Source organism: Mytilus trossulus, chromosome 1 (assembly GCF_036588685.1).
Source record: "Mytilus trossulus isolate FHL-02 chromosome 1, PNRI_Mtr1.1.1.hap1, whole genome shotgun sequence".
Taxonomy (NCBI): domain Eukaryota; kingdom Metazoa; phylum Mollusca; class Bivalvia; order Mytilida; family Mytilidae; genus Mytilus; species Mytilus trossulus.
In genome coordinates, this window is record NC_086373.1 from 44,730,761 (window position 1) to 44,749,415 (window position 18,655).

Here is an 18,655-nt window from a genome sequence, read left to right on the forward strand (position 1 = left end):
CTTAAATCTTCATAAAACATGACAAAGTATTGTCTAACCTATAATTAAAGCCTTACACAAGGCCCTACAGGCGACAATCATGTGTTATGGTGGTGACTGCTTCCATGTAAACGGTACTCACAGGTTTGAGCAGGTGATGAGGGTTCCAACTGGTGGACCCGTTCCAAGTATCTTGGTTGCTACAACATAAAATTGAGAATGGAAATTGGGAATGTGTCAAAGAGACACTATCTCACAAATGATCACAAATGGATGAAACGTTATCTTGAAGATGAAACTGTTATAGTGAAGATGCGCTTAAGAGATTAAAGCTTTGCAACAAGACAATCAAGAATGAAGTCGTGCATACTAGATATTGGGTGTTAATCTACTCAAGAATGCAATATGAAACAAGAACAAACCAGGAAACTAAGCAAAACAAAAGTGTGAACATCTAGGGATTAAATAATCTGACTGCAGTTCAAAGTTCTTAAACAGTATGGACAAGAAGTTCACCTACAATCAAGACTGAAAGTAAACGTCGACGTCTCATACCACAGAATGGTGAAAAATAGTAGAAAACAGAGAGGCTAAGCTTATAAGCAAAGAGCTTGCTGTTTACAGAAAAGGACATGGTTCCAGTGCCTGCATTACTTTAACACAGTACCTACAGTAACAAAACATACCACCAGTACCATAGATTGGAACAGCAACAAAGCAACACAGAAATTCAAACCAATATGAAATCATTTGTCTGAAATCAGAGGCTTTGTAAGGCCTTGTGTAAGGCTTTAAATACATATTTTACTTTTCAATTGTGCTTGCCTGTTAGCTGTCCTATTATCATTGAACTCCTTCCTACCTTTAACATCCTGATGTAATTTTGGAACCACCCAAATCTTTCAAAAAGATTTCTGAGATTATTGTTTACATCACTAGAAAGGATGAATACTAAAGTAATAAATAATGAATCATCAAACTTATAGTTGTTTGCTATTTACAAGTCCACCTTGCAAGGTGGCAAAGGATCTGGCTTACCTAAGCAATTAGCTGCGGAATCGTAGCTATTAGGTCCTTATGTTATTTCTTGACTATTTGCTGACCATAGCTCTTAGGTCCTTAGAATCTATTATTATTGTTTGACTATTTGCCGACCATGATGATAGACTATTTACAGACCATAGATGATAGATGGTCCGCAAATAGTCAAAAAATAACAAAAGGACATAGGAGCTATGGTTACGCAGCTACTACGCTATGATCAGATGACCAAGCGAAATGCAAGCTTGTCGTTTACTGTTGTTGAATCAGTGTCGCTCAAACACTAGATTATCACAATAAAATTGGAGATACATTTTGTGTTGTGGCACAGATGCGAGACATCAAATTAGGCAAATGAAAATTAAAATGCCTTATAATGTACGCAAGTCTGTACACATGCATTTGTCTTCACCCGTCGACATTGGAATGCTTGACATTAGTCACCCTATATTTGACATTTCAGTGGCATACATTTGTACTTGAAACCACTGTTCAAATCAGACAGTGTCCGTTTGTTGCTAAGGGGCTGATGTTTCTTGTAACTTTGCTGAATATTTTTGAATAAATCCTCCCATTTAAATTTTGAAGAACTTTTTTTCAGAATTTTCAAAATGAGTAGGAATCCCCCCCCCCCCCCCCCCCCCCCCCCAATTTTTTTTTTATATATGAACCCCTGTTTTCAGATTTGCCCTCAAAGTCTATAAATAACATTTCAAAAATTATGACAAAAAGGTGAGGGTTTTTTGCAATAAAAAAATACTTTCCAATAATTTACTATAAATAAACAAAAACATATATCTACATTTCCATTTTGAAATGAATAAAATTGTGCAAATTAGGGGCCCAAAATGTCCATGAACAGGAACAGTTGGTTCAGCGCGGCTGTTAGGCCCGAGAACACATATATTTTCTCCTATGTGTCTTTTATGCCATTATGGCAACTATAAACATTCAACCTGCTCTATTCTTAAAAGATTTAATGTGCATAAAGGTTGACATTTACCCCAAAACATAAAAAAAAAATCAATTATACTAGCTTATTTTCTCTCCTGGTAACCCACTAGGACACCACAAAGGACGATCCCGGAGAGCTTCCGAGGTGAGGAAATTAAACTTTATTTACCTGACAAAATCACTCATTTCTAGTTAAAATTTCAAAACGATGTTTTCACTTATAAATAAAAACAAATAATGAAAAATGGAAGAAATAAAAGAAAAAGACTGAAAAAAAAAAAAGAAAACATAGTACACTGAAAATAAAGGGAACTGTATTTATTCAACGAAAAATGATGGTAGATAACTGTGTCCTTGGACCTAATAGTATAAGTAAGCATTACAAGATAAAATTGAGAATGGAAATGGGTAATGTGTCAAAGAGACAACAACCCGACCATGGAGCAGACAACAGAATAAAAAAACCCGAATAAAATGCAGTTCTGTTTTTTTTTCTCTTAAACGTTTTCTATTACTATCAAAACTATCTTTGAGAAGTTCAAATTATAAAATATGGTCACCTTTATTTTCATTGTATACCGTGTATAAATAAAATTGATAACGGGGACAGTGCACTTAGCCTTTAGAACTCACTGTGTCAATCAACTTAAGATAATATTCAATTAAATATTTGCATTTGTAAATATGAAATATTTTCAAACGCCACCAATGAAAGAATTTCTACGAAACGATGTTGTTAAATTTATGGAGTGAGTCATGTATATCCATTTAACACAATAACATGTAGGTTGCAATATAATACTTTGTTAGTTAGTGATAATTCGAATACAAAAATGAGAATAATGACATTCGGATGTATTCACTATTTAATACACACATGTAATGCATTTACTTTATTCACGTTTCTAAACACCTCCTCGAACAGAATGTGAAAACGAGAGAGTACGCAGGGATGCACATTGTCCTTCCATCTTACATTAAGATTAGGGATTTTCTTTTTTCCTGGATAATCATTAAAGAAATACCACAAAAAACACGTTTAAACGTTTTTATCACAATGTCGTGACTACGAGTTTGTCATATAACATTCAAAAGTTATCATGTCCCTTAGTTATCTTACAAATAGGGACTTGTTTTAAGAATCTTTTTAATTTCTTACATAATGACATATACCAAAGAGTATGGGATAGTTCTAATTTTGACGCAACTCTTTTTATATAGTAAATATGAATATAAAGATAAAACAAGGAATTATTTGAATCTGGAATAATTAAATATTATGGAATATGAATGATTTTGTGTGTTGTTCTAAGCCTTAGTTATAAAATCAAATTCACTAAAAGTGATGACTTTTATGATGTTATTTCCAAAAATGATTATCTTTGAATTGTAATGCAAGTATAAAGTCTGTAATTGATGATGATCTACCCTTAATTAATCATGGTTAACACTTAGTTGGACTTCAATTAATTCCGTGTTTTAAGGAGATGTGGTATGAATGGCAATGAGACAACTGTCCAACAATTTTTCAAATGAAGTAGATGTAAAATTAAGCAGTTATAGGCAACCATACGACCTTCAACAACGAAAGAAAATATACATGTATATGTCGGTGGTAATCTAGGTAATCCAACTTAAAAACGAATAAAAATGAGCAGTTGAGAAAAAAATAAAATAAAGAAATGGATGGGTATTGAGAGCATGCTATTTGAACTTCCACTGGAGGGTATACATCTTGGTAAGAGGAGGTAATTTTCTCGGTAACCACATTTCCAAATCCCAGTATAAAAAAAAATAATTTCAAATTCGTCTGATGAGTATTCACACACAAACGCGACCACACAAAACAAAGTTCATTTAGTTACAATTTTTTTCTATAAGAATGCATGTAATAAGTTATGATAAATGGAAGCTAATTTTTTTTTTGTGTAACCTTCTTTAAAATATGAATTAAAATAAATAGAAATCGTCGTTCCATTTTGTCTATATAGTGATCATGGATTTTATAAAATTTTGAACTTGTTGGATGATTAAATTTTTTATAAGACGTCTATGTAGTGCAAAGCCTAGGTTGAAAGATAACACTGGCATATTTCCGTCTCTTAGTTATTAAACATATACCACAAAAAGACCAGATAACGATTAATGTACACCTACCCGAGTTTAGTTTCTTGAAGTCGGCTAAGTTATAAAGGCGGACATGTTAACGTAAATAGAAAAATAAGTTTACACACCTGCATTACAAAATTGGATCGAAGTCTATTTTGATAAGTTTTATCAGATACAGCGAAATATTTTAGTTTAATTAATACGAAAAAGAAGATGTCGAGCGAAAAACATAAAAATGGCGATATGTCTGTTTCAGATCATGAGGACACTAGCGGATCTAAGTTTTATGTTGTGTTCTTAACGATGTTTGCCACCATAGGTGGCCTTTTATTTGGATATGACACGGGTATCATCTCAGGATCAATGTTATTGATGAAAGACTACTTCAACCTGACTACTGTATACCAAGAGGCTATAGTTAGTGCTACTATTGGTGCAGCAGCCTTATTTGCGTTAATTGCTGGTATTATCACTGAACGTTTTGGAAGAAAGGTGGTAATTATGATTGCAAGTTTTGTTTTTACTGGTGGTGCTATAATGATGGCATTGTCAAACAGCAAGGAGATTTTACTGATAGGGCGCCTAGTTGTTGGAGCTGGAATAGGTAAGAACACTACTTTATATTTTTTGAAATGACACTTTTTTATAATTTGTATATACTGCCAAGTATGTTATTAATAAAACAAAACATATGAAAATTGACTTAAATCGGAGAACATGCTTTTGACATTTAATGTCACTTAAATCCTATAGAATTAATGGACTACTTGAAAATATCTATTGGTTTTATCTTTAAACAGAAACACCCAAACTTGTACCAAACATGTTCGGTCATATCCACTGGGAATCAATCAACAATAAAATGAAAAAAAAATTTTGTCATGTAAATATGACCGGACGAGAAGCATGCTAATTATTTGGACTATCATCTTTCTGACTTTAATTACTATATCTTTTAATTGTCATTATTAGCTCAAATATTCCTACACAATTATCTTTTGGTTTAAACTGTATGTTTCTGCTAATCCGATAATGGACTTCGAATCTACGTGTCAAAGACAGTTTTAGCAGATTATCTGAACAATGGACAATAATTGCTTAATTCCTTATTACATGTATTTCTTTGTCATTCTGTTTTATATACTTCTTAGAAATAATTTATATCCAGTTTTTGGATAGGTTCTTAAACCGTAAACACCGGACTCAAGTATTGTAACATCGTTTATATTCTTGTTGGATCGTTTATTAAATTGTTAAACTTTATACCGACTTGAATCTTCATTTTAATACCCAGCAAACAGTCTGGCTATACATGGTGTTTAGAGACTCGTGAGTGTTATCTTTTATAGATCAACACAAGATTCCGTTACCTCCGCAGCCAAGCGAAATTTCCCCAAGGACAAGTGACTAGTTTACCCCAGATTTATCATATTTCGGACGAACTATATTTGGACAGTACTATTAATACAATGGATTATTACGGATATTCCTTAAGACCAGAATGGATGTGGAATTATACGCCGTATCGCTTTTATCCAGAAAGAAGAGAGTTTATTAGAATGTGTGGAAAATGTGGAAAGCAACATACCAACGAAGGTTTGTGTGCCGCTAGAAATTCAAAATGCTTCAAATGTCAAAAACCAGGACATTTTGCTCGACAGTGCTTCACTCGTGTTGGCCGAGTTAAAATTCATAAGAATGAACTTAAAACTGTTTCAATCTCGACACAAACAGAAAATTGTAACAATAAGAAATCTATTAAGAAAAAGGAAAGAGATTCTAAAAGACTTCAAGATTATTTTGATCGAAAACGGACACTGCAGGAACTTCCATTTAACAAAACCAGGAATACTGTCTTCATTTCAACTATCAATAGTGATTGTTTTCTAAGGGACCAAATTGAAACTTTAAAAACGCAATTGGGAGACGAAAGTTTCAACCATACGTCTACATTAATGGAATTGCAAGAAGAACAAGAAAACGTTCGGAAGCTTCGAAAAACAATTAAAATTCGAGACGCTAAAATTGTAGAACTGGAGAGCACCGTACAAAGATATGAGAAAGGACACGACAAAATTACAGACTATATCACTGAGATTAAAGTAGAAAAAGAAAATTGGAAATTACAGTGTAGTGATGTTTCAGAAATGTACAATGCAGTTAGAAAAAGTGAACTTGATTTAAAGGCAACTTGTAAAAATTACGAACATGAACTAGAACAATTGAAAAACAACACTCGAACAAATTCAGGAAATTATTATCAAAACAGGCGTAACTATCAATACCATGGAAGACGATATTAGTTAAAATTCAAATCCCGTGGACGTGATTCTAGACGAGAGGGGCAAATATGACCGGACGAGAAGCATGCTAATTATTTGGACTATCATCTTTCTGACTTTAATTACTATATCTTTTAATTGTCATTATTAGCTCAAATATTCCTACACAATTATCTTTTGGTTTAAACTGTATGTTTCTGCTAATCCGATAATGGACTTCGAATCTACGTGTCAAAGACAGTTTTAGCAGATTATCTGAACAATGGACAATAATTGCTTAATTCCTTATTACATGTATTTCTTTGTCATTCTGTTTTATATACTTCTTAGAAATAATTTATATCCAGTTTTTGGATAGGTTCTTAAACCGTAAACACCGGACTCAAGTATTGTAACATCGTTTATATTCTTGTTGGATCGTTTATTAAATTGTTAAACTTTATACCGACTTGAATCTTCATTTTAATACCCAGCAAACAGTCTGGCTATATAAACATTAAAATCAAGTGCATATAGTAATATAGGCTTTGGATTGTTTTTGCAATATCCTAGCTAAAACGTTAGGCCTCGGTCACACCTTACCGGATAGCTCGAACGGACGCCTAACGGATAACTTTTTTTCAATCCGTTCATGTCCGTTAGACGTCCGTTCTTATCCGTTAGACGTCCGTCCATATCCGTTGCATGTCCGTTAAGCGTACGTTTTATCCGTCGACGTCCGTTCTGTCCGGTGGAAAATTTTGAGCATGTTCAAAAACTTTGGACGGACGTCCAACGGATAAAATGTCCGTTGAACGTCCGTTAGGCGTCCGTTTTGTATTGTACTCGTCCGTTTCGTTTCCGTTTTGTATCCGTTACGTGTCCGTTATACATCCGTTGGAGGTCTGGAAGATAAATTCACCAACGGACTTCTACCGGACGTTTAACGGATAAAACGGATGTTGAACGGACGAGAAACGGACTTCTACCGGACGTATAACGGATGTTGAACGAATGAGAAACGGACTTCTACCGGACGTATAACGGATAAAACGGATGATGAACGGATAAATGCCAATTGAAAATTTCGCGTCAGAAATGCCAATTATTGGTATGTCAGATTTCTTAAGGTTCATGAATTCTTATTATTCATAATCGATCTTAGAGTATAGGCACGTCTTCACAATCAAGCAGTTCTTATTCAGGCCAGACACTGCCCTTTGGCGGAATTTTGAAGAACAAACCAAAACCAGTTACACAGAAACATTTTGAATATTTATGCGATTTACATGTATTATTATTGTGGCCTTTGATTTTTCCGTATATCTTGTTCATCCGTTTTATCCGGTACGCTTCCGTAAGGTGTCCGTTTTATGTAGTACTCGTCCGTTGGATGTACGTTCGACATCCGTTCTGTCCGGTACGTGTCCGTTTCTCGTACGTTGCATATCCGGTGTGTGTCCGTTATGCATCCGTTACACGTCCGTTTTATTCGGTCAGTACATCAACGGACTCCCAACGGATAACAATTTTGTCAACGGACAACTTTTATTTTCATCCGTTAGGCGTCCGTTCGTGCTATCCGGTAAGGTGTGACCGAGGCTTTATATATCGCATAATCTTCTAAATTTTAATAACAGGATTTACTATATTAACGACAGAATGTTGTTACTTACGTAAAGACGGCTTTTATCAAAGAAAGAAAGAAAAAACTTATCTTCATCGGATCCCCCTACGTCACCTCAGGCTCAAAATTATCTTCCGTTGCTAATGTGTAGAATACTTTAAAGTCCGCTATGAAAATCAAAATGATAACAATTGTTCATACCGTAGTAGTTTTGGAAATGAATTGGTTGTTAAAGAGGTACATTTGTAGCTTATGTAAACTTCCCGATTCTTCTTGGACATGCTGGTATTTTTACCGGATCCTTTACTTTTACTATAAAAAAAAAGGTTAATCATATCAGATTAGTCACTGACCGATGAGTTTTATTTTCTGCTATTTGCACAATTACTTTAAACATATACTAGTAATTTCAGGCTGGTTATACCTGTGAAAGAAACAGAGTCTGTATAAATTGCAATTTAATTATCATTACTTTTTCAAATATAAATCAATTAAATGTTCGAAACTATCTAGACGAACACATTGTCATATTCTGAACTAATAAATACCCCGTCGGCGCACCTGATCGTTCTGCTTCTCAAATTCATGCGATTCTTCAGTTTTCGGTTTTTTTTTTAAACCTTGATGAATATTTTCAAAAGGGTGTTAGTTTCGATTGAGACAAACATTTAAAATGCGTTTTTTTGTTTAAAACATTTACAAAAGCGGAATTTAGCAATACTATTTGGCTATTAGCAGTCAGTTTTGTCCAATTGTTGTCCAATAAGCTATGAAAAACATCACTGTTATGTATAGTACTAACTGACTTGCAAGTCAATAATTCAACTTCTTTTGAAACCGTACTCTTGCAATTTATAATTTGACCCGTTGGTTAACTAGTTATTGATTACCGATGGGCTAAGCATATTCAATTGTTAAAAAGAAAAAAAAAATGATAAAATGGAACAATCGGGAATAAGCATTTCGTTGACTGTTTTGACCCATCAAACATTCTTATACTTTAAAATACAAAGATTGACACTTTTATCGAATTTAAAGATCATATCAAATAGACCTTTAAAAATCTGCATTACACGATTGCTCGTGCTTGTCTGTGTTTATGTCCATATCGGGTCAAAGACCATGATCATTCTTCACAGGTCACCGCGATGGTTTATGAGATGGCGTCTAGTCTATATTATACACACAATGCTGACCATTAACTAATTGTTTCTTTTGAACTTATTGTAATTGGATATATGTTTTAGGTTTCAAAATTTAGCTAGCCACAAAACCAGGTTCAACCCACCATTTTTTCTTAAAATGTCCGGCACCAAGTCAGGAAAACGGTAGTTGTTATCTTATAGTTCGTTTCTGTGTGTGTTACATTGTCGTTTTTTTGTTTGTTGCATTTTAGTATTTCTGTTATTCTCGCAAAAAGTTATAACAATTAAACCGTCAAATTATTTTCAATTCAAGGTTAAAATATACCTTCCCTCAATAAATAAGAGCAAGTTCCATTCTGATAGTACATATGGGCCATTACTTTTTGTCTTTAATTTGATGTAGGCCATAAATATTTGGCATGTGGATATATAGTCAAGAGGTTAAGTGTCTTGTATCATGATGACCTTCATGTGACCTTCAAATTTGACCTTAAGGTCAACTTAATGTATTTGTTTGCAGGAAACACAACCAGGCAATAACGTTTTACATCTTTGAAATGTGGGTGTATCATCATGAGGTGGTGTGCCCATTAGTTTCGACAAGCATGTGACCTTGAACTTTGACCTAGGCGATAACTATATTTTTGGCATGAGACGCAAACAATACAGAGGATACATAGGGAAACTATAAATCGGGAGATATTTTACACGAAAAAATTGTCTACAGATTTAAAAAGAAAATTTAAACGATTTAAAATTGAATCCATTGGTGCAAAGAACCACAGCTCCTGAAAATCCGAACTAGATGATAACTAGAATGTGTGCAAGATCCTTATATATAATCAAGTTCGTTTAACGTTTAATTTGATAGTGTTTCTGGTGAGGTTATGAACATTAGACAGAACTGGTTTGTAGTTTTAAGCAAATCGGTCTTAGCCCCCTTATTCTCTATTCAGTCATAATCTTGAATTGAGACTTGAGAAGAAAACTTTGTTTATGACGTCTTTACACTTAATCCATTGGATGTGTACTGATTGATTATGTTGTCTTAGATGCAGGATTTTTTTATTAGTTGTTATTGGCTTTGAACTAGCAGTAAGTAACTGTGAGTACTCTCAGATCTGTTCTTATTGTCTTTTTAAAATTTGTTGTTGGGATGTACAAGTGTCCGGCCACGTCAGCTCTGTTTTTATGCCCCACCTACGATAGTAGATGGGCATTACTTTTTCTGGTCTGTGCGTCCGTTCGTTCGTTCATTCGTCCATTCGTCCGTTCGTCCGTCTGTCCCGCTTCAGGTTAAAGTTTTTGGTCAAGGTAGTTTTTGATGAAGTTGAAATCCAATCCACTTGAAACTTAGTATACATGTTCTACATGATATGATATTTCTAATTAAAGTGCCAAATTAGAGATTTTGTCCCAATTTCACGGTCCACTAAACATAGAAAATGATAGTTCGAGTGGGGCATCCGTGTACTTTGGACACATTCTTGTTGTTATATGTATTTCCATGTGTATCCATTTGATGAACTAATTATAAAAAAGAAGATGTGGTATGATTGCCAATGAGACAACTGTCCACAAGAGACCAAAATGACACAGAAATTAACAACTATAGGTCACCGTACTGCCTTCAACAATTAGCAAAGCCCACACATACCGCATAGTCAGCTATAAAAGGCCTTTTATGACTTATTTTTATAGTTCCTTCTTATTTTGTACTGTTAAGCCACTGTCCCGTGTTGGGTTGAGGGTTGGGATGCCCCTAATATGTTTAACCCCACCACATTATGTATGTATATGCCTGTGGTTGTCTTTGTTTGCTGTGTTACATATTTGATTTTGTTTCATTCATTTTTTAGTAAATAAACTAGGCAGTATAAACGAGGCCGTTAGATTTTGGGGCTTTTATGTTTGATAATGCATTATGTTTTATGTTTTTTAAATGTACAAAATGTGAGTACATTATTCTAGTAATGGAAGCCAGGGGTCCCAGTAGAGGTTCTAGTATTAGATTTTCCTTTAGATAGTTTTTCAGCCCTGCAAAATTTACTTGATTTTCACTGTTTTGTTCTATAGATGAAGAATTTTGATAAAAGTATTATGAGATTTTTTACTTTATTATTTTCTGTTTTCCCTAAGTTTCAGAATAAAATTATATCCATGTTAAATGGAATAATTATCTGTGTTTGGTTATAAATCCAGTCCATGAGTCTTATCCACAGATCTGCTAGTTAATGACATGTCTAAAATATGTGTTCAATATCTTCGGTTTCTTCACTGCAGAAAGTACATTTATCGCTTTTGTTTTATTTTCATTTTAAATAAAAATTTATTTGTGCCCAATATTCTGTGTATAATTATTCTATATTGGAACCGGTTCGGCATAATTGGTCCTTGTGTTTTACAACGATTATTTATGGATATATAGTTCTTTAAATTCTTTTTATATGATACTATTGATGAAATGACCCAATTATAAGTAAGAAAGTTTGACTCAATTTTATAAATGTTTTGGAATTGTTGAAAAGTCATTAGTTTTCCCTCATTGTTTAATTATAAATCATTTATCAAAAAGATCCCTTTATCTATCCAGTCTTTATAGAAAATAGATGTTGTTCCTATTTTTATGTTTTCATTATTCCAGAGCGAATCTGATACAAACTCGTCTTCATTTTTTGGTATGAATATATTTTGTAAATCTGTCCAAGCTTTAAAAACTTCTTCCCAAAAAGTGTTTTTACATCTTTTTGTTGGGCTACATAAACTAGGTTTTCAATACTGTTTTTATTCAGTACTTTCCAATAGCTTATTTAGTTTTGGGTTGTTTTTCAACAACCTTCTAATCCAAGTTAGTTTCAATCCTTTTATATATTTGTCAATATCTATCATTTTCAGCCCTCCTAAAATACCTGCCAACTTTTCAAAATGCCCATGGGGGTTTTGCGTGCAAGATGGCTAATATAGTCCTACAAAACCTTCAAGGGGACCTTTATGTATATTTCAATGTTGTTTTTAGGCTTCTTCATATTGTTACAAGCCTTTAGTCACTATAAAACTAATTGTTTTGTTTAAATTTGTGGACAAAATTGCTCTTTCAAAATTTCCATTTAGGAGCCTCCATAGGGGAAATCCCCCGCAAATAGTGACAGTTGGGAGGTATGCCTAATTTGTGTTCAGAACATACTATTTCTCTTTTTATCTCATCATGTTTGTTCAGTTCCCAAATAAATGAATACATTTTTGTCATTTAGTTGTTTTAAGTATTTTTGCATGGTGCATGTAATGTTAAAAACAGATGGTTCAATTTTGAAATAATTAATGTCTTGATGATAGTTATTTTTCCAACTGGTGTTAACTGTGTAACTATTAACGGATAATAACAGGTATACCTCTGCTCTTAGCAACGAAGTAAACATTCTAATCAGGATCTGTTAAGTTCTTGCATAGTGCATGTGATTTTAAAACACTGCAATGGAACAGATCATGGGTTAGAGTTATCTTTCTTAGGTGTTGTGTACCTCTTTTCTACATATATTGTTTGCATAGAATTAATTATACAATAATCATGGATTTTGACTATTGAAGCTTATTATATCGAATTTATTTTTGTTAAACCTTGAATAAGATTTGTACATATGTAACATAATTATAAATATCAAATCTTCTAGTTAAAGGCGTCATGGCTGATTTAAATCCTCACAAGGTTTTACATTCTAATTCTGAATTTAGGTTTTGCGTCGATGTCAGTGCCAATTTATGTAGCTGAAGCTGCCCCAGCATCAATACGAGGAGCGCTGGTATCCCTTAACCAACTGTTCATCACAATAGGAATTCTTCTGTCGAGTATTGTAGCAGGAGCTTTCAGTGGGGACAAAGAAAATGGCTGGAGGTAACTCTCTTTATTTATCATGTATTCCCCCTTATTTACTTATTTATATTAATTAGTTTATTTGTTGTATTTCTATTGTATTCTCTCGGACTCCTCTTCTATTTAAATTTAAGTTATTTCATTTATTAGTCAAGTTTATTCTATGTTATTCTATTTTATTTTTCATTTCAATTCATTTAATATATCTTCTCTTCTCTTCACATTCAATACATCTGTTCTGTTCTGTTCTGTTCCGTTCGTTTCTTTTCGATTCCTTCTTCTTCTCTTCTCTTCTCTTCTTCCCTTCTCTCTCTTCTCTTCTCCTTCTCTTCTCTTCTCTTCTCTTCTCTTCACTTCTTCCCTTTTCCTTCTGCTTCTTCTCTTCTCCTTCTGCTTCTTCTCTTCTCTTCTCTTCTTGCCGTAGTTAATTTGTATCAGTTTTTATTTATTATTATTAAAATAATAATATATATGTTTGATAAATGAATAAAAACCAGTATCTGTAGAAGATTTTTTTCCATTTATTTTATCTTTGTATTGGGATGACCAGATCAGTGAATCAAACATAAATAAACGAACATACGAAACGTGTCGTGACAAGTTATAAATAATGTTTTTATGTTGATGTTATAAGGGATGAGCACGTACATGAAATTCGACAATAAAAATGTGAAAACTTGTATTTTATTAACATTAAAAACCCGGCATCGGTGTGAAGATCAAGTAAGTTATAATATTCATTCACAAAATGAACCTATATGTCGTGTATCATACAGTAGAATAAACATGGTAAAAAATAAACATGATATTTCAATTTAAAATGCCTTACCGAATCATCTTTAATGATTAGAATCGAGGCCAATAGTTTGTAAAGGTAACAATATCGAGGTCTGACTGCTACTTGATTTTTTTGTAGATATATGCTTGGCATAGCAGGTGTGCCAAGTATAATCCAGTTCGTTGGATTTTTCTTTTTACCAGAGAGTCCAAGGTATCTTGTTAACAAAGGGAAGGTAGAAGAAGCTAGAAAAATTTTGGAAAAGTTGAGAGATTCACCAAATGTTGACAATGAAATGAGAGACATAGAGAAATCTGTAAAAGAGAGTAGAGAATTTGAGCAGTCAAGTAAGTTATTGTTATAAAGTCTATTTGTTTTCAATTATTCTTTATCAATTAAATATAAAGATGAGGAAGATGCGGTATGATTGCCAATGATAAAATTGAGAATGGAAATGGGGAATATGCCAAAGAGACAACAACCAGACCAAAGAGACAGCCCTACACCAGTGACAAAATGACGTCACTTGAACGACAAGTTGATTACCAGTAATAGTTTTATTGTATACAGTTACGTTTCTTCATCCAAAAATGATCATTTGAAACGAACATTTGTTTTAAAACGTAAAAGTACAAAAATAGTAAAATTCAAAACGGAAATTCCCTTAAAAAATGGCAAAATCAAAAGCTCAATAATAATAATAATGCTTTATTTTCGTAAGCAAAGATATTGGATTTACACAATATAAATATCCAATAGACAATATACAGCATAATTTAACAGTTATACACAAAGTATAAAAATGAATGAAAGAATTAAAAATATTTAGTTCTGTTTTAATTCATTGATAAACATTTTTTGTTGTTGCGGAAACATCGAGAGATCTAATTATGGAATTTGTATTCTTTTAGAATAAGTGTATGTAAGTCTGTAATAACAAAATAAGAATAAAAATTTAAAAAATTGAATTTTATTAACTTCAAAAGCCCGGCACTGGTGTTCAGATTAAGTAAGTATGCCATGACACATAGTCTAAGACATATTTGACTTACAATAAGCATTTGAATAATTAACCAATACGTGCCTTTTCTGCAGAAAATAAATATTTTCCTAGGTTGTATAGCCCTTTGATATTTCTCACAGGTAGAAGTTGCACTAATTTGAAAGTCGATGGTTTCTCATAGAAATGAGTATAGATTATTTAAGAAATAATTGATGCAAGCTATACTTTGTTGTTGTTTTAACATCGGTAGGCATTATATTCGTGATTATTTTTGCCCGAGCGATAGTGAGGGCTAAAATAACAACCCTCACCCTAATCTGCCTCTGGGACAGTGGTGTAACTTCACAACATAAGAGCGAACAATAAAAATCAGTTGAAAAGGCTAACCTCATCATATGGATACAAATAGAAATACATCTTCACAGAGTGGCCGGGTACTTGTATATCCCAACAACAAAAAGACACTAGTACTGATCTGAGAGTACTCGCAGTTACTGGCAGCTAGTTCAAAGCCACTTACAACGAATAAAAAATCATGCATCTAAGACTTCTTAAATTATCAACCAGTACACATGCAACATCCAATGCATTTAGTGTAAAGACGTCATAAACCGTCAGAGAAAAACATGACCTTTTGTAATGCCAAGACACAGGTATCGACAGATCGTAGATCCATGAATGTGTATATGTATACATGTATAACAATAAGTCTTAAATCACTTTTAATTTTCCGCGCTGTATTGTCGTTTTAAAAACAGCTAAGTAAATAAAGGTTCGTTTATCAGCCCGCTGAGGAAATTCTTAGGAATCCGGTCAGTAAACGTAGTAATCCTTTCATAGCCTTTTAATATTTATAAATGTGATTGAATTGTAAGATTATGATAAAAAGAGTTTTCATATACTTGTAGAATATCCCTTGATAAATAGAGAATAATACATGGCAAAATCCGTATCATATGTCGTATCATCCCGAGACATCAATATCAGCCCAAGGGCCTTTAGGCCCGAGGGATGATATTGGTCGAGGGTGATACGGCATGTGATACGGATTTTGCCATGTATTATACGCTTTATCATATATTTCAACAGAAGAGTATTATATTATATGAACTGTTTTCTGATCAATAGCACTGGGTTACCTTCAGTTCTACTTTTGTCTTGTTTCAAAGGCCTTAAGGTGGTATGGGAGTCTAAAATAAAAATGATAGAATTTGTTCATACTTTGCCAAAACGTAGTATCTATTGATACATGTTGAAAAATATAATGAAAATGATAGGTCACCGCGCATTTTCTCAAGCTACAGGACAGGACAAAATGACACATTTTGTATGGAAAAATAATCCCCGATTATACAGGAAAAAAAACCATTTTGTGATTAGAAACTAAACAAAATGATAGAATTGTAAAATACTTCTTTGAGAATATCGAAAGAAAAGATAGGATCACCGTACGTTTTTTCCGGCTAAAATACAAAATAGGAAAATTTCATGTAGAATCCTTCAGAAAAAGCACTGTTTTAGAGTTACCTCCCCTTAAAATGCTCATTTAATTAGTTTTTTAAAACAACCAAAAATAATTAACATTTGCAAAAATATTAATATTTATAAGTTATATTCTTATAATTTGGTTCTTATAAATGAAAATTCACATTTAATATCTGCATTCCTGCATTAAATTTTGCTAACTTGATGGAAAATCTGGACCTTTGGTTCTCTGTTTTTTATACAATCCAAGATGGAGGAAGACACCCATACCACCTTAAAAGAACTGCTCAATTACTTATCCGAAGCACCTTACAATTTGCGTGCTGTTGTTTTAACAAATATTTTGTTTATTATTGTATATATTTGTGTGTTTTGTACTTTTTATAGTTGCATTTAGTGTGCCAAAAATATGAAAACTTGATGTTCGTGACGTCACATACAATATAGAAAACCTGACGTTCGTGACGTCACAAACCAAACAATGACGTCATTCAAAAAAAAAAGAACTATTTTGAGGAAACTTTTTCTTGAGCAAAAAAATAAAATAAAACTGACTTTATGTAAAAAAAAAAAAAAAAAAAAAAAAAAGTAGGGGTGTGATAAAGGGTAGGGGTGCGATAAAGGGTATGCGATAAAGGGTAGGGGTGTGATAAAGAGTATGCGATAAAGGGTGCGCATCAAAGTTGCGCGATATGGATTAAACAGCAGGCTATTTATCACATATGCAAAACTACTGTATTTACTACTTAACATATGATAAAACTAATTTGTACACACCTTTATTCATTAAATTTGAAGAATTGTCTTAGTCGTGTGATATGACTTTCGTTACTGCTTCCGCCCGGTATATATCAACTGGTTCCGGTTTATATCAACTGCTTCCTGTTATTATCGCATGCCTTTCTTTAAAGTAAATCGTTTATGCAAAGCATTTTGACGATATTCTGCAAATTCAGGTACATTTTAGTAAAAAAAAAAACATGACTAAGTAAAATAAAAAAACAATAAATAATAGAAACAGGAAATATATACATTTCTCTAATTCTATGGAAATTTATCCCTTTCCGAACCCATTTATAAAAAAATTTAATCAACGTGTGGTTGCTGGTGATCTCAAAAGATCATTGGATGATTTTAAGGGTCATGACCTTTTTAGCTAACTGGATGAATCAACATTTGATACCAGGTGTTAATGAAATTGACAGCTTCGTGCAATGTGAAAGGCACTTGAAGGGGATTTTCGGTTAACAAAAAAAAGAAAATGTCTTTTTAATCATTAGAGAAACAGATTCTTACATAGATACTCGTGGATTATCGGATTTATCCAATCTCGATAGTTAAATTATAAATTTTAAAGTCCTCGCCGAGGCGGCTCGGACTTTAAAATTGATAATTTAACTATCTCGATTGGATAAATACGATAATCCACTGGTACCAATGTAAGAATCTATATGTATATATTAAATAAATCCAAAACAAATAATATAATAAATCAGTTTTATAAAGTTTTAAAAGTTCTTGTCTGTATGTCTTCTGCTAAAGTACAAATGTATATGACAAAAAGAACATAACATGTCATTTTTCATATCAGACTCCTTATCAGCCCATGGTCAAAATCAGATATCGAGCCCGGTGACGGCTATCGGGCTAACATAATGACCTAGGGCCGATAAGGGGTCTGTTATGAAAAATGACATGACTTGTTATAATATAATCTATATATATTTACTTCTGATGTTCTTATATTTTTCACATTCTAAAACAAAATGATACTCATCTTCAAAAGCATATTTATTACACCTACTACAAAAACGTTCATTTTTGGCTATACTATAATATCTGTCTGTTTCTATACACAGTGCATGATCATTTATTCTATATCTAGTATTAAAAGACTTATACAAACTATTTAATGGACGACTGAGGTAAAATTTGCATAGTATGGCCATCGTGAAAATACTGATACAAAGTACATTTCGGTGAATTTTCAAAATATGATAAACCTTCAAATATATAATTATCTATAACTCTTTGTTTAAATTCGCTCAAAAATAATTGACGGTTTCTAACACTCGGTGAAAACCAAACATCACTGAACCATATTTATATAATATATCTAGTACTTTACAAGACAAATCACGCTTTTCGTTTGGCTTCATACAACTAGATTCGAACATATATCTTTATATACATGTTTTATAATACAGTTTTCTGTATCTAACCGTCTCAACCAGTATTTTACCCTTTTTACATACAACGGCACCATGCCCAACTAAAAATATACCATGTGATTTACAGTTCCTTTTCTAACTTTTAATCATCTTCTTTTTATATAATATAAATGCATTTTTTTATATACCTTCGGCTTTATAAAAGCCCCAGACTTCACTGGCATATCAAAGGAA

General features: G+C 32.9%; 1 protein-coding gene across 1 annotated transcript in view; it reads left to right on the plus strand.

Annotated features, from left to right (window-relative positions):
- The first annotated feature begins 4,116 nt into the window (after positions 1–4,116).
- LOC134725367 (proton myo-inositol cotransporter-like) overlaps positions 4,117–18,655 on the plus strand; it is a 46,735-nt gene continuing 32,196 nt past the window's right edge. Inside the window, exons 1-3 of the mRNA XM_063589130.1 lie at positions 4,117–4,687; positions 12,846–13,005; positions 13,901–14,109. Of these exons, the coding sequence (XP_063445200.1) occupies positions 4,297–4,687; positions 12,846–13,005; positions 13,901–14,109 (760 nt within the window). The 5' untranslated portion in view covers positions 4,117–4,296. The remainder of the gene's footprint in view (positions 4,688–12,845; positions 13,006–13,900; positions 14,110–18,655) is intronic.